At 44.0% G+C, this 23,208-nt stretch overlaps 1 protein-coding gene across 3 annotated transcripts in view; it reads left to right on the forward strand.

Moving 5' to 3' along the window:
* NUDT13 (nudix hydrolase 13) overlaps window positions 1-23,208 on the forward strand; it is a 756,871-nt gene that overhangs the window by 448,741 nt on the left and 284,922 nt on the right. For all 3 annotated transcript variants that reach the window (XM_086922288.1, XM_086922286.1, XM_086922287.1), the window contains one exon: window positions 4,228-4,334. In XM_086922288.1, the coding sequence (XP_086778414.1) occupies window positions 4,228-4,334 (107 nt within the window). The remainder of the gene's footprint in view (window positions 1-4,227; window positions 4,335-23,208) is intronic.

Here is a 23,208-nt window from a genome sequence, read left to right on the forward strand (position 1 = left end):
TATATATATTAACATGATATTAACGCTAACCGCAAGTAAGTGTTAAAAGTGTGACCTGAGGTTAAAACTCTAGTCATACGTTTGTGTTCGCATCTGCTAGTCACCTTTTTTTCTCCAGACAAAAGAACAAAAATACTGCAAAGCCTGAGCATAGGCTAATACCTCACACTTAATAACTGCATGTTTCTCTTCAGCATTTGATAAGGATTTAGAAGCAAATGGCACTATGACTTCTTACCCCATGTTATTACATTGCGACAGTACGACCCCTAACTCTTTATTTCTATAGTTAGAACACTTTGGGTCAAAACCCTGCAAAGCAGGAGTATTCCAAATAGCATATTTAATCCTGTGTGCTGCTGCTGCTCTAATAGCCAGGTCTTGAGGTGTTTCCTGAAGGTGAGGTGGTCCTGGGTCAGTCGTAGGTCTGCAGGGAGGGAGTTACATGTTTTGGCTGCCAGGTAGGAGAACGATCTTCCTCCGGTGGTGGTTCTGCAAATCCGTGGGATAGTGACAAGGGCGAGGCTGGGGGGTGGGAACCTAATCCCTAGGAAGTCAGTGGTCATTGAAGCTAATGAAAATGGGATCCACCTACATCGAAAACAACCACCCTGGATGATGAAAGCTGTGTGTTACTTACTATCCTCATGCAGTGGAACCTAATGATAGCTCACCAATAAATCAATGTGGAGAAGACTTCTGTAACCTATACAGGTGCTGGCACATCATTGATCTTTGGAAGATGGAAGTGGTCAATTACAATACTGTTATTCAGGTTCCGGACATCTGCACAGTCAAATTTGGCTATTGGCCATGAGTGCCACATCCAAGGATGCCAACCAATATGACGATTCAGATGGCGCTCTATCACTCCAGCCTCCACCAGACATTTCAACTCATTAGACAATCCATCCTAAATAAAATTGCCACCTTTCTGACACTAATCATTTTTGGTATTGCTTCCTTCTTTCGGACAAACTTGCGCTGAAAACCTTTCAACGTTCCGATTTTTCCACTAAATAACCCTTTCCTAAAATGTGTATCCCAGTGATATCACTTTTATTTATAACCTGAACTTGTTCTCATCTGTTTGGGTTCAAGACTTTGTGTAGCTTTCCTCTGTCTAACCAGCTTAGTTCTGAAGGTCATCTCTTTGCTATATACAATTTGCTAGTGGATTTCCTGTTCGTAAGCCTAAAATGTAAACTCCTATACCCCAATATTTTGATTGCTTCCTCACTATAACTCTCAGGAGAAATGTCAGAGTGTTCTAAGGAGGCTTCTGGTGGGACCCTGCCCATGTGCCCGGACTTTAACAATTTAACATCTGGAGAAAAGAATTCCTTACTTTCTCATCAAAAAGGAAACAACTATGTCTTGAAAATGTCTGGGCTCTCAATCAGCAAAATTCTTCAATCACCTCAATTCAAACCCCAAAGGTGTTCTGCATGTACATCGTAAAGCAGATGTATATTCCAAAGTCAAAGGTGGGCACTCCTCACCAAAATCATGTAGTACAGGCTCTTTTAATAGCAATTGGGAAGTTTGATATCTCCTCTGCTCTGAGAACATCATGAGAAATGATCACATATTGTGTATCGGAACACTCAGGGGAAGAAGAATGTTTCCATGCTAATTACGGTACAAAAGGGGGTGGTGATGGACGGAGCATCTGAATCAAATACTCACACCCAATCAAAAGATCTGGGTTTAATCCATCACCGTTCTTTAGCCCACTCTGCCACCCCAGTTCAGACATGGCTATATGCAAATCAGTCTGACCCTGTGCCTCATGGGAACAGTCCAGCCCGAACTGCCAAGCCATGTCTTCCCTGGACCGGAAACAAGCTTCAGAGGACCGGTTTCTGGCATTCCAGCCATCTTCAGCCCAGCTTGCTTGAATCCAGTGTGGCATAAGTGTGGCAGGGTATGCTCAGACTTGAGTCCCTTGCTCACTTTGCCACTGGTGTGAGTGTTTGATTGATTCAGATGCTCCGTCCATCACCACCCCCTTTTGTACCGCTTTTGGCCGCCATAAGTGTGGCAGGGTATGCTCAGTCGTGAGTCCCTTGCTCACTTTGCCACTGGATTCAAGCAAGCCGGGCTGAAGACGGCTGGAATGCCAGAAAGCGGTCCTCGGAAGCTTGTTTCCGGTCCAGGGAAGACATGGCTTGGCAGTTCGGGCTGGACTGTTCCCATGAGGCACAGGGTCAGACTGATTTGCATATAGCCATGTCTGAACTGGGGTGGCAGAGTGGGCTAAAGAACGGTGATGGATTAAACCCAGATCTTTTGACTGGGTGTGAGTGTTTGATTGATTCAGATGCTCCGTCCATCACCACCCCCTTTTATACCGTCCATGCTAATTACAGCACCACACTCTTCCCTACATCTGGATCACAAAATATAGGTTTCTGGTGGATGTAAGAATTTAACATGGCTAACTGATAGAGCCTTCTAGCACATATTCCCTTTCTTAGAATATTCCCCAGGTGTCAGGCTAGAAATGCAGACACATATTTTAGCAATCCCTTTGCGAGCTGGTATGTGGTGTCGTTTGTCTCTGCTTGGCATTGTCTGCACCAAAAGTGACATGCATAGTGTTTATATAGGAGCCACTGTAGCCAGCTGACCTCAGTTCTTTTTTTCCGAGTCCTCAGCGCAGATCCGGAGAGCTCGCCTTAGTCATTTTTTACTGCCTTTTTTCAACAATTTGTCGTAGTCGACTGTGGAAAGGATGCAAAGAAAACAGTTCGCTATACACTTTTTCTCCTGAAATATAGGCCACCTAATGGAGATGATGAGAAACATGTTTGTAACTCAAAACACATTTTCCAATGCAGTATGAAAACAGGGTCTCTTCTGGGCAACACAGAATACCATATTGAGTAAAAATACTGTTTGTGCTGGATTGCAGAAGCCTTAAATGACCTTCAGCCTCTCTCACAGGGAAAGACACTTTGATAAATGTGGCTAAAGACAGTGAGTCCATTAAAACCACAGATGAAACTATGTATTTACAGGTAACAATACGTGGGATGCTTTAATGTTTGTAGAACTGTTAATTGTGCAAACAGAAATAGATGGACCGATGCACTGTACATCCTGAATAAAAGGATAAGTGAATTTCCTGAGTGAATTTGTGGCTTCAAGAATTGAGCGGGGTGTCTAGCAAAAGAATGTATCCTACAATCACAAATACCTTCAGACCTAACTTTTTCTGTTAGCTAGACATACAAGGACCCCCTACACCCATGATCGTACAGAGAGAATACATTTTAGGGGTACAGTTTGATAGTGATCTGTGTTTTGCAACTCAAGTGAACAAAATCACCAACATTTGTGTCTCACCATATACATTTGTTTTGCAGTGTCCTTCCCTTACTCCAGTTACTTTAAAATAAAACACCCTGATTCATGTTGTGAGAGGTGTCCACTTAGCAGGACTGCCAAGATAGCCACCTTCCATGCCCTAGAAAACTCAGATCCATGGTGACTGGCTCAAATGTAGTCTATGATCACAGCCACACCAATGGTCATCTACTGGCTGCTAATCACAGAAAATTTGTAATTTAAGACTGTATCTTCTAGCTAAATCAGTGAATAGTTGCATCAAGGGCTACTTCTCAAAAGCCTTACACACTTCTATAAGCTGGTGGACTGCTTCCATCTACCTCTTCTCCTTCTATAAAACAGCTATAAGCACTCTGGTGGTATCCTTACATGTCACATGTACAACCCATTGTGACCTCTCTACTGTGGCACTTAAATTTGGAAGACTCTTGTGATTCCTCCATGTATTTAAGACTCTTCTCCTTTTTACATAATGGTCTGATGAGGCATGATTCTCATGTGTCCCAGTCCCAGTTGTGAGATACATGGGTGATAATTCACCTTTTATTACCCACATAAACTCCAAAGACCGTGACAATATGCTACTAATAGTGTGGATACATTATGGAATTATATTTCTTGTAATACCATAGAAAAGTGATACACTGTGTCAGTCGGAGAGTTTTCTGAATGCACAGTTCCTTGACTGATTGGTGTGCCCATTCTAAATCTTAGAGCTGTAGATTTATGCAAATGAAAATGTATGGTTACCTGCTGTGGTTTACTTTTGTCTATTTGCACAAACAATATAAAACGAATATATTCAAATGCTGCTGCAATGTATGATAATGCACCAGCGAAATACTGGTGATAAATTAGTCTCTTGTATTTCAGGAGCTTTAGAAAAATCCACAGTGGAAACAGAACTCAAGGGAAAATTTACTGACCTAAGAAAGGCTTTCTTTCTGCTTGATGGAACAGATGCTCCATTATTATCTCGGGTAGGTGCCAGCTTTTTAATATACTTCGAAATCCCGGCTTGTGCCTGAGATTAACATGTCTTAAAATGTTTTCTGAAGAGTATTGTGTGAAAAACAGAGATGAAGGGTTAATGTGAAATGTAGGGGAAATAGAATCTGCTGTAATCATATGGATATTTTTTTCAGCCTTCCATGTCCTAGTAGAAAATATCTTTACATTACTGAGATCATACCCGATCTATCCAGCAAAAGCTATTGGTATCTACCAACAAATATGTAAATCAAACATGAGCATCAAGTCCAAAAAATAACAACAAAATCAGTTGCAAATAATATTGAAAAGGAATATGCCCCTTTCACTGAAAGCAAATGAATCTAAATCATAATACCATACCACTTTCAATGGGTATGGCCCTACAATTTACCATTTGCTTCTTTTCTTATTCTGACTCCTAAACACTAGCTTATCTGAGTTGTACTGCCCCTGCACTGTTCAGAAAGTGATCTGACTGATGTGGTGGAGGATTATTCTCTTGAATTTTCACTGATTTGATTTGCTTTTGCTTTCTTTAGTATTTCAACCAGCTGCTGGATTTGGTGATAATACTTATCTCAATTGGTCTCACTCGCAGACCTCAAAAAATCTACTTGCCTACTCCCTATGGCAAGTCAGATTTTATCGGGGCAAGCTATTTTTAGAGCCTACTGCCCTGTTGTAGCGTGCAAGGTGTAAGCTCGCAAAGAACAGGTGTTCAGTTCATTGAGAAAGTGAATGAGTAATAAAGATGACTTAAAATCTTGTTTCTATCTTGTCACATTTGTTGTGCATTCAAAGACAGAAATTGAATGTCAGCTTCCGTCTTCCTACACATTTTTGCTTCTCTCAGCCTATAGATAAGTATTTACTTTTATTTCTCTAATTGCAAAATCCTACATGCAATGTGGAAAGGCCTTTCTTTGGCCAGCCAAATTTCTTGGGTCCTTTGACATGTTCCTGGACCACGGATCCACCAGTGGTGAGAGGAAAAATGCCCCTTTCTCCAAACTGATTTTTTTCTTTTTTTAAATGTGGGTCCGAGGACCAAGGTCTGCAGATGTTTCACCAATTAATGGTCAAGATATACTGTTAATTTACTGTCTAAGCCCATCCAACACATTCTTGAAAAACAAACCTCTCAAAACCACATGAATGGTTTTCTACCAGATAACAAAATCCATCTTCTGAGTAAAATCCTTGCCTTATGTCAAGTATTGTGTAGTTCCTTTTTTCTCCAATGTTCTATTGATATTCCAAAGCTAAAACAGGCTATGTTAGGTATATTAATATGATCATGCTTAAAATACAAATTATACATTTGAAGACAAATCGAATAAGAAAAGGAAAGAACAAAGAACATTCAACTATGTCAGTCACATATATATGATAACAATGATCTCAACAGATCTTTTGAATATATTAACTAACACTTAAGTGAATAAAACATACATGATAGCTATACTCTCAATACATATGTGATAACTATGGTATAACTGTTGTAGTTCCAGAAAAGGGCCCCAAATACAATAACATTGTTGTAAGTTATCCTTTAGTATATAAATCATTTTCTCAAATGTTACCACTTCCTTCATATCGTCAAGCTAGGAATGGATTGTCAGGAGTACATTTGTCTTCCAAAAACGTAGTATATTGACCGATAAGGAAATGTTAATGGGCGAGAAGTCATTTAAATATTTCTCAATCGGAAACCAAAAGTACACATCTTATGACATTTCCACAGTATATGAATATATGAATATAATGTCACAATCAGGTCCCTGTCATCCCCAATAGAGGGAGTCGGGTCTAAATTTTGCTAGATAGAACTTAGAGGGTGGCCAGGGCCAGCGATGCAATATTTTAAAATGACTACATTTAAGACGAGAATCTCTGAGCCCTCTATTGTAGTTTTCCAGTAAGGTGTCCCAAAGCTCATTCAACAATTGTATATTTGATCATAAAGACCACCACTGTTGTAATGTGGAAGAGATGTCATTAGAGAATGAATATTCAATAAAGATGTTATGTAGAACAGAGACAATTCCCTAGTAATTCTTCCACATGTATACATTGTGTAATTGGGAATTTGGAGGTTATGTTTTGATTTGTTTTCATTATTGATGAAAGGGCATTCGTGCGCTGCTTATATCTAGAGAGTTATGAATAATGTCCTAATTATTGTTGTATTTCTAAGAATGACTTTAAAGAAAGTTGTTACGAGAAAATATCATTGACTTGGTTTATTTTATGTTTGGCCCAGAGTGGTATTGTGTAGTTCCATTAAGCATTTTGTTTGGTAGCGGGCTGCTACAATTTCTGTGGGGAACTAACGTTTTTTCCCACTTATTCTTAACCCCCCACCCCCAAAACCCCTGGGTGAACAGCACAAAACCTGATATACCAAAACTTACCACTTTTACTAATTGTCTGCCATATTTCTTACAGATCTGTATTTATTTATTTAATAAGACATTTATATAGCTCAGAACTATCTCCTTCAGAGCACTCCACAAGGAGCGATAACAAAGACCCAGGACATTGGTTCTTGATTTGGGTGTCTGGGCGGGCTAAGATGTAGCACTTTGCTTGTAATGTAAGCAGCTACAAAGTTACTTATTTGTCCTAGAGGAAGTCAATGTAGAGTCCGATGGTGGTTATGTGATCTGATATTTTTGCTCCTGTGAAAAAGTGAGCTGCTGAATGGAGAATTCGGTTTGACAGGAAAGGTTGATTTCTTGAGACAAGTACACCTCTCCAGGTGAGAGAAGAAAATGACCGACAGTGCTGTGTTGAAGTAGTGTTAGAGATGTCAATGTTCAGTTCCCTAAGTAGGAATAGCTGAAATGATGCACTGTTAGAAATGGGGTTTCTGGTTGGCTAGGGTATGCACCTAAACCAGGCAGAACTCGCCATTCTAGTCAGGGCAAGTTACACACTGAAGATAACCCATACTTACCCTCTTGGTAGCTTGGCAGAACAGTCAGGTGTATCCCAGAGGCAATGTGTGAAGCGTTTGCGCAACACACTCAAACAACAGTGACAACCTAGGCCACCATAAAAGAGACTCCACACAAAGTTATATAAAATATCCTTCGTATTATCCATAAAAACCCATTAGATCACAATCACATATATTACTGTGCCACTAGGCACTTGTTATGACTTCACAGGGATTACATAAATCACTTGTCCAATCGGGCCATTGTCATAAACATCACAGTTAGTACCACCCAGTAACTACTGGTAGGATTACCTTCAGCATAAATCATTATGCAAACACATCAGCAGTGCACCATAGTAAACACTTGCAAGTTGCACACATTATGGAAATATCCTTACTGGCAATGTAACATCACATCTATCCACATCAGGACATAAACTGCACAGTATTACGCATGAATCTTAAGCAGGGCAATGGGATAAATACTCCTAGATTGCACACATCACCAACCCGTGGTGAGGCCATCCCCTTGTAATATGTGTGCATATTTTAGCCCACCATCACATATATCCCTGTCGGGCCGGGAAAACACGGAGCGATGTCTCTTCTCTCCACTCTCCCAGGCTCGCTGCAATGGTAGAGATGCGACACGCTCTGCTTTTTGTGGGGATCCTCGGCAGCACCACGCCCCAAGCAGGTGGGACATAGAGCGAAGTCTCCGTCGGCCCTGTCCTTCTTTGCAAACTCATTTGAACTGAGCTGATGTGAGCCCACAAGGCTCCGGTTTCCCTTTTTGGTTGGGCCAGTGGGCAGCCTGGAGCCACCCAGCCGAACCCCAGTCACTGGTACCAATAGAGAGACAGTAGAAAGGTGAGAGGGAGAGTGCTTCCTGCTTTCCCCTCCCTTCACTGGCACACACGGGGTACAAGCAGCGCTGTGCGTGCTAGCTCCAAGACTTCCTACACAGTACTCCTCATGCGCGTCCCCTCTTAGCAAAAGGAGCAACAGGCCAGCACCCAGTGCAAGCCACAGAGCCCTGAGAGGTCACTCGGGTCCCCGAACAGGAAGCAGGCTCAGGCCGGCCCACAAAGACAAATTCCAGATGGCTGTTCCCTGGTAGCCCAGCAATCCTCTTGGGCAACATATGGCACCAGTAGCGTCTGGTTCCCAATCCACATAGTGTTCTTCTTTTTATGTGGGGTCACAGCCCCTTTACTTATAATCCCAAGGTCTTTGTTTTCTGGTGGCCGAGGGCTCTGAGCCCAGTCCAAACCAGTTCTGTGCTCACTGTTGTAGTTTCCTGACAGGAGGTGGGGACAGCATAGTTCAGGGCAGACCAGGCCTATTTAGGTGCAGAGAAATCTCCTCCCACTACTCTAATGCAGCCCAGGTCTATTCAACCCAGCCCTGACTCATCCAGGAAATGTGGGCCCTACCTCAACACCCCCTCCCCAGTGGCTGTCTGAAGAGAATTTACATCCCCTGTCTCGGTCACTCCAAAACCAGACAGTCAATTCACAAACCAGCAGAGGCACAAAGATACATAAGCACACAGAAATGCCTTCTAGAAGTGGCATTTCTAAAATAGTAATAATAAATCTGCTTTCACCAGTAAGCAGGATTTATCACTATTCCAAAAATACCAAACATGGTCACGCTACCCCTCTCAGATCAGAAATTACCACTGAAGCACTTATCAGGAAATCCCCAATGGAAACCTATGAAAGGGCAGAATCACAGCAGTGAAAAACCAAATAGGCTGTTTGTCACTACCAGGACATGCCACACAGTAAGGCACATGTCCTACCTTTTCCCTACACAGCACCCTGCCCATAGGGCTCACTAGGGTCTGCCTTAGGGGCGACTTATATGTAGTAAAGGGGACAATTGCAGATGCGGCAACCACTGTATATGCCATCTCACGGTGGCTGTAAACTGCGTGTGCAGACCCTGCACTGACAGAGGCCTGAGACAGGTTTGAAAGGCTACTTTGGTGGGTGGCGCAAGCAGCGCTGCAAGCCCACCAGTAGCATTTAATTTACAGGCCCTGGGTATATGGGATACCACCGACAAGGGACTTAGAGGTAAATTAAATTTGCCTAACAGGTGTAGACCAATTTTACTAAAGAGAGCACATGCACTTTAGCACTGATCAGCAGTGATAAATGCAAAAAGGGCCAATTCCAACAGGCAGTTTTTGCAAGACATGCAGTGAAATGTTCATATGTGGTGAATCTCAATGATTTGGCTAAAGGGAACAGTTTGGGGGAGATAACAAAGTCTGACATTTGAAGGAGACACCTGTGGACTGGTGGTGATGTTTCCTTTTACAAGAGGAGAAGACAAAGGACCTCATCTAGACCATCAGATATTCTTGAGGATGAATTTATAACTGAAATGTCTGATGTGGTAGATACTTTAAGGCAGTGCACCAGACAGAGTATTCTCTCTTTGTATCACCTCCCTTTCTACCAAGTCCGGCTGGGTAGGTGACGGTCGAGGGGGAAGTCCACAGCCCATCTCCTCTATAGCTATCAGGTAGCTCCACGGGCATCAGTCAAGCGGCTAGGTCTCAACGAGAAAACAATTAAAGAGCAAAGGGGAGGGAAAAATGGAGTATAAAGGAAAAAGTGGGTCGAGTAAATGGCTAGGAGGGAGAGTACGACGGAGAGACGAAGTAAGGTCTGCCCAGTGTCCGGCTGGGTAGGTGACAGCCGAAGGGGAGTCCACAGCCCATCTCCTCTATAGCTATCAAGTAGCTCCACTGGGCATCGGCCAAAAAGCTAGGTCTCCACAGTCAGAGGTAGGATTCACAGATTCGGTATCCTGAAGGGTAGGCTGGATGGGGGATGTGTTCGAGGACTGATTGAAGTCCGTTTTTGTTTCTCAGAGGAGTAGCACGACGTGGTAGGGAACACAGTGGTAGCCATTTAGGGGTCAGGCAAGGGATTCTGACCTTGGAGTTAGAACCAGCCAGTTCCCAGTTTAATCTTTTGCTCGAGGGGGTGTTTGTTGTGCAATGGAGCATCTTGAGGCTGGAGTCCGTGTCCGCTTGACTCCCGAAGAGGAGAGGATTTCTGCGTTATAGCTGCCCTGGGTAGAGACTGACGCCATAATAGGTATTGTACACCTCTGATATGCACAATCAGTAAGAAGCGAAAGGCCCTATTCCGTCAGCTTCAGTAATGGGACAAAAATCAAAAAGAGCTGCTCTGAGAGATGTTTTCCAAAGCAAAATCAAGCATATCTTAAAGTCGTCACACCCATTTGTATGACAAAAGCATGACACTGGTTTTGAGCCAAGACTTCACTATCAACAAAATGATGGTTGCAGAAAGGGGTTAAACAAACTTGCCATGCCACAGCCTTGCACACCACTTTTATCCATGGAATTGAGGAAGTTAAACAGTTGCAGTATTGGCTTAAATAAATCTAAGCCAAATAAGGGAACCTGCTACTTCCCCTTCAATAACAGCTCAATCAGAAAACTTCCAGGAGCAAAAACGCATCTGGCGAGTCGTGCAAATTAAACCAGATTTAATTACACGAAGTTCATCACTATCGTGTAGGCGCCATGACATGATGTTATTATTTACCTATGGCAGCGGTCTTTAAACTGAGGGGCGGGCCCCCGGTGAGCAGGGGGCTTCAGCGACCAGGGGCACCTGGCTCTGGCCAAAAGAAGCATAAGTGCTGATAAGTGTTTACAAAAAAAATTCAACAGCATAATAAACGGCAGTTAACTACTCTCTAATGGCCCATCACTACATTGTTTTGACATTTATATCCTGGTATCCTGGCTGGGAGTATGTGTCAAAGGGGAAGGAACTCTAAATATTCTTCAGACCTCCCCTGCCCCTATTTCTGATAATCACACTGTGAATAATTGTACACTATTGTAAGACCTAGCTGACCAGAATAGTATATTTGGCAATCATGTATTTGATTACATTTTTTAAAGGAATAACACTACTTAACTGCAAGGTTTTAATCAGTGTAGACATATTTAAATATTGCCAATTTAATAGAAAAATGTGAAAAATTCTTAGAGGGGCAAAAAATACTTTTTTACACTTGAAGGGGACGCAGCATTAAAAGGTTTGAAGACCACTGACCAATGGTGAGATGTTAGTTGAAGCAAAAATATTGATTATGTCCTGAGTGTTGTGCTTCTTGAATAACGACCATTCTTTAATGTTTCTTTCCATAATTTCCCCTTTGGTGGTTGAATCACAGTTTATATGAATGCGTTTGTGCATTTTTAAGATTTATTTAGAGAAATTATTTGCAATGTTGGTAGCAATTGGTTTTGGGTGATATGGGGTGTTTGGTTTGAGTTGGAGTAATGTTCAATTGAGCAGAAGAGTATTCAGGGTCTGGTTGAGGCTTCCTTAGGCTGGTTCATGATGTAGTTAGTTTCGGCACAAAGTAGAGTTTCAGTATATATGTATTTACAGTCGCCACTAGGTAGTTCTAGTTAGGTCAGCTGTTCCACAGGAAAAGTGTGTTTTTGTGTTGCTAATAAGTTTGGCACGGTTTGATGAAGCCCCATGAAACTTTCCAAAGTGGGGCTACTTTTATACTTGTTTGTGCATGGAATGTATCGGGGTGATCCGTCAAGCAGGAACCGAGAAAAAAGTCCTAAAATGCAAAATCGCAATAGACTTTTACAGCAAAAACTGCTGAATGGAATTACTGCAAATTTTGTGGGAAGCTAGATCTTGGTCCACAGATCGTGCTTTTTGTGATGTGATGTTCAGAGGTTTTTGAGAAATTAAAAGCGAAATGTAATTGTATATCTGGATGGTTGGGTCCGCAAGAGGATAGAGAGACTCTTGCGGGAAAGCCAATTAAAAAAATATTGTGTTCTGATTAGCCTAACAAGCGTTCAGATTTTTCCTTGGGCCATCTCGCTCCTGCAGTTAGACTTCTGCAGGAGAGAGTTTTCTGACTGGCTGACAGCAACATGACAAAAATTTTGCTGACTGCCATTACAGGACTCAGGACTTATTCCCCTGTCCTAAAAGAAAAATAGTACAAGGGGGAAGGTTAGATATACCTTAACCCCTAAGGCCCCATTGTGGGACCCAGAGGGCCCCCTCCCAGGGCCAAAAACTGAATAAAATAAGCAAAATAATGCAGCTATCCCTTGGGACTGAAAAAACCCGAACAAAATGATGGCCTGGCCGCATTCACTAACTTAATGCCCCGGGGAGCCTACACCCGGGACTGTATTCATGTAGGGAAAGGGGGCTCCCCCCCGAGCCTGCAGAGGCCCCCATCCTCGGTCTGGAATGACTTTATTTGGGGAGGGTGGTGGCACGGCCCCCTCCTCATTCCTCCGAAGACCCCTGGGAGCCCATCACCAGGTCCGAAATTTATTTCTATGGGGCAGGGAGCTGTGCAGCTCGCTCCCCAAGCCTCCAGACACACCTTTGGCCAAAATTACTTTATATGTGGAGGGGGCCCTAGGGTGCCCATCCCTGGGGCCGATTTCTTTAAGGGGGAGGGGGTTGCCTTCCCTGAGAAATGTGAGCAATGTGATGTAGCATGTGAGCTGGGGCCAGCTCACATGCTATATCCCGGGAAGGCTACTAATGGGACACAAGGGTTTTCTTGACCACATTGGCACCATCCCCCACCCCTTTTAACATAGGCCATGGGGATCCCAGGCCATAAAGAGACTAAAGAGTGGCGATGGCTTCCCTTTATTGAAATCAGTGGCCCTGTGGGTTTCCCAGGGCCTAACAAGGCTCAGGGAGGGGGGCTGTTAAATCAGTGGCCCCCTCCTCTTTGTTTTTGATAATGGCAATGAGAGATGGGATCCCCAGGGCCTCTCGAGGCTCGAAGAGGCTGCACCCCCCCCCCTTATTTTTTAGATATTGGCCCTGAGGGAGGGGTCCCCAGGGTCTTACAAGGCTCGGAGAGGTAGGCCGCTCGGTTTTCAATTAATAAATATTATATGTTTATATATGTATATATATATATATTTATGAAGCTGGTCGTCTTTCAGGTAAAGTAGTACGTAGAGTAACAGAAGCAGCGAACCCAATGGATGGTGCAAATGTATTAATTTCATGCCCGACACCACCACCACCATAACGCTTTTCAGCCTGCGTGGGGCCTTGATCATATATATATATATATATATACATATATATATATATATATATATATATATATATATATATATATATATATATATACACATACATACTTATACTATAATACCTACACATTTATAAGGTACAATGCAGAGTTATATGTTTACTATGCAATGTTAGTATGTTGTCTATGTCAATTAATGCAAAGTGAGCACTAGCACTTTAAAAACGATAATCACAGTTTGAGCCGTGTCATGTGATCAAGGCCGTGGGACGGGGAAGCGCGTCATGGCGTACTAGCTTGGTAGCAATAAAGAATCTAAAGCCCAGATTTGGGTCTATGCTTGTTTTTTCTTGGGAAGGAACGTATAACGAGCAGCCATCGTACGCCAACACAACCTTAACATCATCTCATACGCCGATAACACCCAGATGATCCTCTCCCTCACCAACGACCCGGCCAACGCCAGAGCCAGCCTACACGAGGGAATGAAGGACGTCGCCGAATGGATGAAGAGCAGCCGCCTGAAGCTGAACTCAGACAAGACGGAAGTCCTCATCCTGGGATCATCCCCCTCCGCCTGGGACGACTCCTGGTGGCCCCCTGCCCTGGGCACCATCCCCAAGCCAACGGACCACGCACGAAACCTGGGCTTCATCCTGGACTCCGCCCTCGCAATGACCAGACAAGTCAACGCCGTATCGTCATCCTGCTTCAACACCCTGCGCATGCTCTGTAAGATCTTCCGATGGATCCCCACCGAAACCAGGAAGACGGTCACCCAGGCACTCGTCACCATGGACTACTGGAACACCCTCTACGCGGGAACCACTGCCAAACTACAGAAAAGACTTCAACGCATACAGAATGCCTCCGCACGACTCGTCCTGGACATCCCCCGCCACATCCCCCGCCACAACCACATCTCCGCCCACCTGAGAGACCTGCACTGGCCCCCGTCAGCAAGAGAATCACGTTCAGACTCCTCACCCACACACACAAAGCTCTCCACGACCTGGGCCCCAAATACCTCAACAACCGCCTCACTTTCTACACGCCCACCCGCCAGCTGCGATCGACCAGCCTCGCCCTCGCCACCGTACCACGCATCCGCAGAGCCACCGCCGGAGGAAGATCCTTCCCCTACCTGGCGGCCAAGACATGGAACTCCCTCCCCATCCACCTACGGCTGACCCAGGACCATCTCTCCTTCAGGAAGCAACTCAAAACCTGGCTTTTCGAGCAGTAACGGACCGAAACACCCCCCCCAGCGCCTTGAGACCCTTCCGGGTGAGTAGCGCGCTTTACAAATTGTTCTGATTGATTGATTGATTGAACGAGGATAATACAATATTTTACGGAGAGGCTGCCTCCTTTTCGTGGACCCCCTCAGGAAGTAGGCTCCGGATCGGCAAGTCATTCTTCCGGGTATTCCCTGACACTGACAACACTGCAGGCTCGCAGTTTGAAGTTGGCGGGGACCCCAGGGGCACTACAAAGATTTCCCGCAACGGAACAACCGGAGCCCCCTGCACAACTGTGAAACAAGGATTTGACCTGGCAGACAACATCGTGGCCGGTGAAGCACTACTTGTGGATTGCTCGGAGAAGTGATAACGGGAGCGGGAGTTTCCAGCCGCAGGTGGAATGCCGACTGGTATGTGATATTGGTTACGGCAGGAGAGGAGGTGTGCTCCATAAGGGATACTCTGTTGACATTATTAGACATAGAGTAATCTCGTATTGGGACATATTACATATATTGCCGCCACCAAGCATGACCACCGACACGCTCAAAAATAGAGAAACAGCAGCTGAGGAAATGTTCTCAGATGACCCAGCAATAACACACAGTGCAAACAAGAATGCAGAAGGTGAGAGCAATGGAAGAAATAAGGGTCTTAAGGAAAACTATCGGACATTGGAGAAGTTAAAAAGGCAGAACAATCCAAGTGATGGGAGGCTAGATCATTGCAGAGGTACCTCGATGTGGGGAGAATCCCCAGGGGATTCCGCATTATGATCGCCCCCAGCTACGAAACACCAAACCCACTGATGATGGCGGAGTGGGCGCAATGCAACCTTGAATCCTCACATAGGCTATTAGGGATACTAGTCAAGTACGCAGAGATAGACAGAACAGATCTCCAAGCCAAAATCGAAATATTGGAAAATGAGATTTAACAGCAAAAGGACCCTCATAGCAGACAGAAACTGTATGATGAAATGACCAGCCGACTTAACAAAAAAGAGGATAAGATAAAAACAAGAAAAACCTAAAAATTTAGGCGTGATAGAGATTACTACGCCAATGGTCAAACATTTACTTTTGCGCGGAGGTACGATTCGCATAGAACAGCTACGGCTAACCAACGATTACAAGGTGCCAACAATAAGGATATGAATCAGCAGCAAACTGAGTAAGTGTCTATGTCTGATTTAAGCTCTGCACCTGACAGCGAGTTAAACACTGAAATGGCAAGGAGGAGACAAGAAGAAAGTTCCATAAGACTAACGTTGGGGGAAGAACTGGACATTTAAAAAAAAAAAGCCGAAGAGAAACGCTGCGACCCCGAAACAAGGGACCTGCGGCAGCAGGGACACCCAAAGGAGAAGGGGAAGAAGAGAAGCCGGGAGAAACAGGAGAAAACAAGAAGAGGGGGAGAGGTCGAGGGAATTGCAGATAGATGATGCCCATCAGGAAAGTATCACTACTACTGACCCCAATATCATTTCAGAGAATACCATCATAGATCTGGCTAATATAAATTTGACAAAGGCAGAGCAGCAGTTACTGTCTTTCCTACTGCTCGAATCTAATTTTGACTACGTACAAACCAGGGCTGACATTCATCTGTTTATCAGAAAATTAAAACTAGCTAAATTCCATCGGTTAAAAGCAACTTAGGATAAGTCAGACAGCAATGAGATACCCAACAATGGAACGGAACCTACAGGCCTCTTGGTCTCAGATTTGGGTTTACTACAGGAGCTGAATGAATTGCGATTGGGGCGCCTTAATTCAGTCAGCAGTATTGATACTGGAGCATCTCAAAATGTTAATGGCCAGGAACAAGAAATCCTACCTGAAACTACCTTCAAACCCAGCACTCCCTTCAAGGCAAAGTCAAAATGTGTACCTATTATGCCACGGAATTCCCTTGACATTTTTAGTGAACAATTGGCGGCACAGATCAAAAGGTAATGTTATTCAACGAACAGATCTAAAACGAAAATAACATATCAAGAAAGAAGTTACTATCTATTGATACATAAATTGAGCAAAAACAAAAAAGTGGTCATAAGAAATGCAGATAAGAGTGGAAACATAGTACTCTGGGCCTTAGACCAATATCTGGAAGAAGCTTACAATCAATTAAAGGATCAGGAGTGTTACTGGAAAAGTTCCATGTCCAAATACAGAAAAACGCAGGAACATTTTTTCTCCCAATTCCTTGCGTGGAAAAGCTTGCGTCTGATCAATTGGGACGAATACAAATTCTTGAAAACAGAACACCCGACCGTTCCGGTCATGTATTTTGTCCCTAGGATAAATAAAAATATAATCAGACTGCCTGATAGACCCATTATAGCTGCATGCAATGGTCCATTAGAGAATATGTCTAGGTACATAGATTATTTCTTACAGGAGCGGGTTGTGAATTTAAAATCGTTTTTACAAGATACAAGCGACTTTTTGAGCAAAGTCAAAGACATAGAATGGAATGAGGATTATTTATTTATTGCACCTGGACGTCTCGTCCCTTTATACATGTATTAGAAATAGGGATGGAGTCAGGGCTGTTGAATATTTTCTGTCCAACAGACCTATGCGATATGCACAACATAACAAAATGCTTCTAAATATGTTGTTATTCTGTTTGGAGAATAATCTTTTTACCTTTAATAATCAAATGTATCATCTTCTCCCCCAGCTATGCCTGTTCATTAATGGGCTGGTGGGAGGAGCTGGTCCTCATGAGGCAACATGAACATACATTTTTAGCGCAGATTGTAAGCTGGTTAAGATTTATTGATGATTTATTTATCATATGGAAAGGAACACAACAAAGTGCTATGGATTTTATTGAACAATTGAATGTGAATGATGTCAGTCTTAAATTTACGTATGCCATGAGTAAAACTGAAGTTACATTTTTATATGTGCAAATCAAAATAGTAACTAACTGTCTTACGACTACATTATTTAGGAAACCTACGGCAGGCAACACGTTATTACATGCTTCCAGTGCCCATCCTACCCACCTCATTAACAGCATCCCATACAGTGAAATGCTACGACTACGTCGCATATGAAGCAATGAGGATCAGGCAGATAACATGAAAGCAGAATGCCGTACCGCTTCTTAGCAAGGGGTTAAAAAACCTAGGTTATTGAAGCAGCCATAGCTAAATCCAAGCTAAAGGCAAGGTTAGACCTGCTACAATATAAGAAAAAGTCTGACAATAAAAGTAACAAAGTAGATGCGGTCAGACTTATACTAGGTTTCTCTAAACAGGAAAAACAACTCCGTACTATCATTAGACGCAATTGGCCAATCGTACCTGATGACCCCATTATAAGCAAATTACTACCAAACAATCCTTCCATTACTTTTAGAAAAACTACTAGCAAGGGCAATGCACTGATATGAAGTAGTCTGGCAGATCAGCGTACAACCACATGGCTGACAGCAAGTAACTGATTCTTTAGATGTATTACATGTAAAGCTTGCCAGCAAGGAATTAATACCAGCACCTATCACACTGCATTTGATGATAAAACACATAACATCACACAGCATCTTACATGCAAGACTGAATTTTCAGTGTATGTGTTGGAATGCAGTTGCACTTTAAAATACATAGGTGGCACCAAGCTGGTAGTGCACAAAAGAATTTTACAACATATAAGGGCCATCACTAATAACGATGCCAGTTACCTTGTCGCTAGACATTTTAAGAAGTTTCATGACTGTGACCTCAAAGAATCTAAAGTACTAATCTCTAGAGTCGGTACCGCCCCACAAGAGAGGTGGAGATCGGGAAGGCAACTTGAGATGCCTGGAAGCCAGATACATTTTAGAATTCGACTCTATGCGCCCAGGAGGTCTTAACAATACAGAGGATTTGCACACTTTCTTATGAACTCATGATTCTGTAATATTTAGAATGGTTCTTAATTAAATATTTACTTTAATGTTAGGAATTTTTAGAATTTTGTATCAATTTTAGTGGGTATTTATGTGATTTTTTAATCATATGGATTACTATGAAGTTAGTTTTGGTATATTTTTCTGGAATGTTTTAAGATTGACGCACTTTTCTGCACTTTATACATTCCTTGATGGATTGGGCACTGATCTTTGTTATATGAATGATTTCTATGAAATTTTGGTATACTTTTCTAGAATGTTTTAAGAGTGGAGTGGCGTGTCATACAGTGGAGTGGCATCGAGTAGAGTGTCATAGAGTGTCATAGAGCTGAGTGTTGAGTAGAGGAAATTGTCGTAGAGTGGATTATTGCAGAGTGGAATGTCATACAGTGGAGTAAAGTGCATTGGCATTGAATGGGGTAGCGTGCTGCACAGTGGAGTGGCTTGATGTGGAGTGTCATGTAGTGGATATCAAAAGGAGACTAGCTCTAGAGTGGGTTAATCTGACATTAATATGATAGATTACTATTAATTACATAGCGACTCAGTATTGTCTTGCCAAGTGGCAGTGGCACCTGTTGGGTGTCTTTAGAAAGCCCTCACCCACCAACCTAGTTGGTGGCATGCTTCATCATCGGGCCCACCTAGTGACACCTAGCGTGTCCCGGGTGTGCTTCGACGCCTGATTACAGCGGAGCAGGTATGTCACTGTGTGTGCGGTGTAGGGTGTTAAGGTATGTGAAATTAAAACGGCTTGGCGGATGGTCCCTGGGGTGAGGATACTTTATTAAAAGGGCCTCCGTCAGCGGTTAAAAATAAGGCTGTGGGACGTTAGAGGCGGGTTACGACCTCCTACGTCCTTAAGTTGTCAACATGTTTCAGCCAGTGCCTTATACTAATCTGGCTTTCTTCAGGACAATATAAATATGTGTAGGTTAAAATAGGGGTTGTGTAGTGTAGTCTATGTGTCTACACGCCCTAAAGTGTATCTAACTGTGAGAGGGGGGATTCCCTTCTCAAGATCACCTGTACATTTAACATTGAGGACAGGTACAAGACAAACATAGGAGAAACAGAGTCACTAGAAGGTATTGTTCATATGCTATGACAGCCGACTTAAATAGCGAATAGTGCAGGCTATGAGCGGCTCAAGTGTAATGATACTGGTGGTATCATTAATGTGGAATCGCACTAGAACTTCGAGGGTGAAGTGATTAAAACAGCGGTAAAAATTTAACTGCAGTGAAAGGTGAAGAATTGTGGCGCAAGGAACATTTCTTACGCTTTCAATGCTTGTTTTTAGCTCCAAGGTTATTGAAGTGGCAGGGTGAAGCCCTAGTAGGGAGAGAGAGGTAGGACCATTGGGATTAGGGAACCTGTAGGAGAAAAGTAGGGAGCGCTTACCCATTGTAGTGGTACTCAGCATACTCACAGGATTTCTGGCCAGCACCAGCGTGGGACCTGTTGTGCCTCCTTCGCAAAACCGGTAGAGAATGGCTGCTGTTGCCCGTTTTTATACTGTCATAGATAGGGTAATTGATGGCACCTGTTGGAAGAGCAATGGTAGAAAGACTCGCTAGGCGGGTCTGGATAGCGCTCAGGTGTGTTGTTTATTAGCGCGCTGCAATGCCCGTCTAAAGCGCCTGTGTGGGCGTATATGGCTGCCGGGTGCCGGGGCGGCTGTGTATAGCGCATGCGCGGCCGGGAAGTGGTCCGCGCATGCGTGGACGGCAGTTAGAAGCTCATGCGCGGCCAAGAAGTGGTCCGCGCATGCGCCGTCGGTAGTGTTCCGGTGCGCGAATGGGAGGGGATCCCTGTTCGCGCTACCGATGCACTGGCTCAAGTTGCAAGTATTGGACATACGTGGAACGATGAAGCCCCAGAGCGCTACAGTTTGTGGAAAATTAAAAATAAATAAATTGAAATGAATGAAAGGCGGGTAATTAACTCTTCATTACCTACTGTCCTTGCTCATATGAGAGGGGGATTAAGGGGGGGACATAATGGATATCGCTTATTGCCCTGGGTGTTTTTCAGGTGCTGGTAAATACAAGTGGTAAAGGGAAATACCACTATGGACACCAGATTGGTCTTAAGTGCCAGGTTGGCACAATGTCATGCGGTGTGACCCGCATGACATTGTGCCAACCTGGCACTTAAGACCAATCTGGTGTCCATAGTGGTATTTCCCTTTACCTCTCATATGAGCAAGGACAGTAGGTAATGAAGAGTTAATTACCCGCCTTTCATTCATTTCAATTTATTTATTTTTAATTTTCCACAAACTGTAGCGCTCTGGGGCTTCATCGTTCCACGTATGTCCAATACTTGCAACTTGAGCCAGTGCATCGGTAGCGCGAACAGGGATCCCCTCCCATTCGCGCACCGGAACACTACCGACGGCGCATGCGCGGACCACTTCTTGGCCGCGCATGAGCTTCTAACTGCCGTCCACGCATGCGCGGACCACTTCCCGGCCGCGCATGCGCTATACACAGCCGCCCCGGCACCCGGCAGCCATATACGCCCACACAGGCGCTTTAGACGGGCATTGCAGCGCGCTAATAAACAACACACCTGAGCGCTATCCAGACCCGCCTAGCGAGTCTTTCTACCATTGCTCTTCCAACAGGTGCCATCAATTACCCTATCTATGACAGTATAAAAACGGGCAACAGCAGCCATTCTCTACCGGTTTTGCGAAGGAGGCACAACAGGTCCCACGCTGGTGCTGGCCAGAAATCCTGTGAGTATGCTGAGTACCACTACAATGGGTAAGCGCTCCCTACTTTTCTCCTACAGGTTCCCTAATCCCAATGGTCCTACCTCTCTCTCCCTACTAGGGCTTCACCCTGCCACTTCAATAACCTTGGAGCTAAAAACAAGCATTGAAAGCGTAAGAAATGTTCCTTGCGCCACAATTCTTCACCTTTCACTGCAGTTAAATTTTTACCGCTGTTTTAATCACTTCACCCTCGAAGTTCTAGTGCGATTCCACATTAATGATACCACCAGTATCATTACACTTGAGCCGCTCATAGCCTGCACTATTCGCTATTTAAGTCGGCTGTCATAGCATATGAACAATACCTTCTAGTGACTCTGTTTCTCCTATGTTTGTCTTGTACCTGTCCTCAATGTTAAATGTACAGGTGATCTTGAGAAGGGAATCCCCCCTCTCACAGTTAGATACACTTTAGGGCGTGTAGACACATAGACTACACTACACAACCCCTATTTTAACCTACACATATTTATATTGTCCTGAAGAAAGCCAGATTAGTATAAGGCACTGGCTGAAACATGTTGACAACTTAAGGACGTAGGAGGTCGTAACCCGCCTCTAACGTCCCACAGCCTTATTTTTAACCGCTGACGGAGGCCCTTTTAATAAAGTATCCTCACCCCAGGGACCATCCGCCAAGCCGTTTTAATTTCACATACCTTAACACCCTACACCGCACACACAGTGACATACCTGCTCCGCTGTAATCAGGCGTCGAAGCACACCCGGGACACGCTAGGTGTCACTAGGTGGGCCCGATGATGAAGCATGCCACCAACTAGGTTGGTGGGTGAGGGCTTTCTAAAGACACCCAACAGGTGCCACTGCCACTTGGCAAGACAATACTGAGTCGCTATGTAATTAATAGTAATCTATCATATTAATGTCAGATTAACCCACTCTAGAGCTAGTCTCCTTTTGATATCCATACATATAACCCGGGGATCTGGACTAGCTATCTGGTCCTCTCTCTCCCTCTTGATTCTCGCAGCGAGTGTCATGTAGTGGCATGTCTTAGAGTGACATGTCTTAGAGTGGCATTTCGTAGAGTAGCATGTCGTAGAGTGGCATGTCGTGGCATCTCATAGATTGTCTCAGAGTGGAGTGGCATAGAGTGGAGTGACGTGTCATACAGTGGAGTGGCATCGAGAAGAGTGCCTTAGAGTGGAGTAGAGTGTCATAGAGTACAGTGAAGTGGCATGTCATAAAGTAAAGTGAATTAGACATGTCATTGAGTGGATTGCCTTAGATTGGAGTGGCCTATCGTAGAGTAGAGTGACCTATCCTAGAGTGGAGTGGCGTAGAGTAGAGTGAACTGTCGTAGATTGGGGTGGTGTGCTGTAGAGTGACGTGCCGTAGAGTAGAGTGGAGTGGCATGTCTTTGTGTGTCTTAGAGTGGAGGAGTGTAGAATGAAGTGGCATGTCGCAGAGTGGCATTGAGTGGTGTGTCATAGAGTAGAGGGTAGTGGCGTGCTCTGGAGTCGAGTGGTGTCATTAGTGGCGTGCCATACAGTGTCTTAGAGTGTAGTAGCATGTCATAGAGTGTGGCGTGGTGTGGTGTGGAGTTGAGTTACATGTAGTGTGGTACAGTGGAGTGTCATAGAGTGGAGTGTTGTACAGAGGAGAAAAGTGGCTTGTTCTATAGTTGAGTAGATTGGCGTGGAGTAGAGTGTTGTATAGTGGAGTGCCATGGAGTGGCATTTCATACAATAAAGTGGAGTGGCATAGTGGAGTGTCTTAGAGTAGAGGGGCAACAGTGGAGTGGCATGTCGTAGAGTGGAGAGGCGTGTTGTGCAGTGGTGTGTCAAGTGGATTGGTGTGGAATGTTATAGAGTCGAGTGGAGTGGCATGTTGTAGATGGGAGTGCCGTT

This window comes from Lissotriton vulgaris, chromosome 5, assembly GCF_964263255.1.
Source record: "Lissotriton vulgaris chromosome 5, aLisVul1.2, whole genome shotgun sequence".
Classification (NCBI taxonomy): domain Eukaryota; kingdom Metazoa; phylum Chordata; class Amphibia; order Caudata; family Salamandridae; genus Lissotriton; species Lissotriton vulgaris.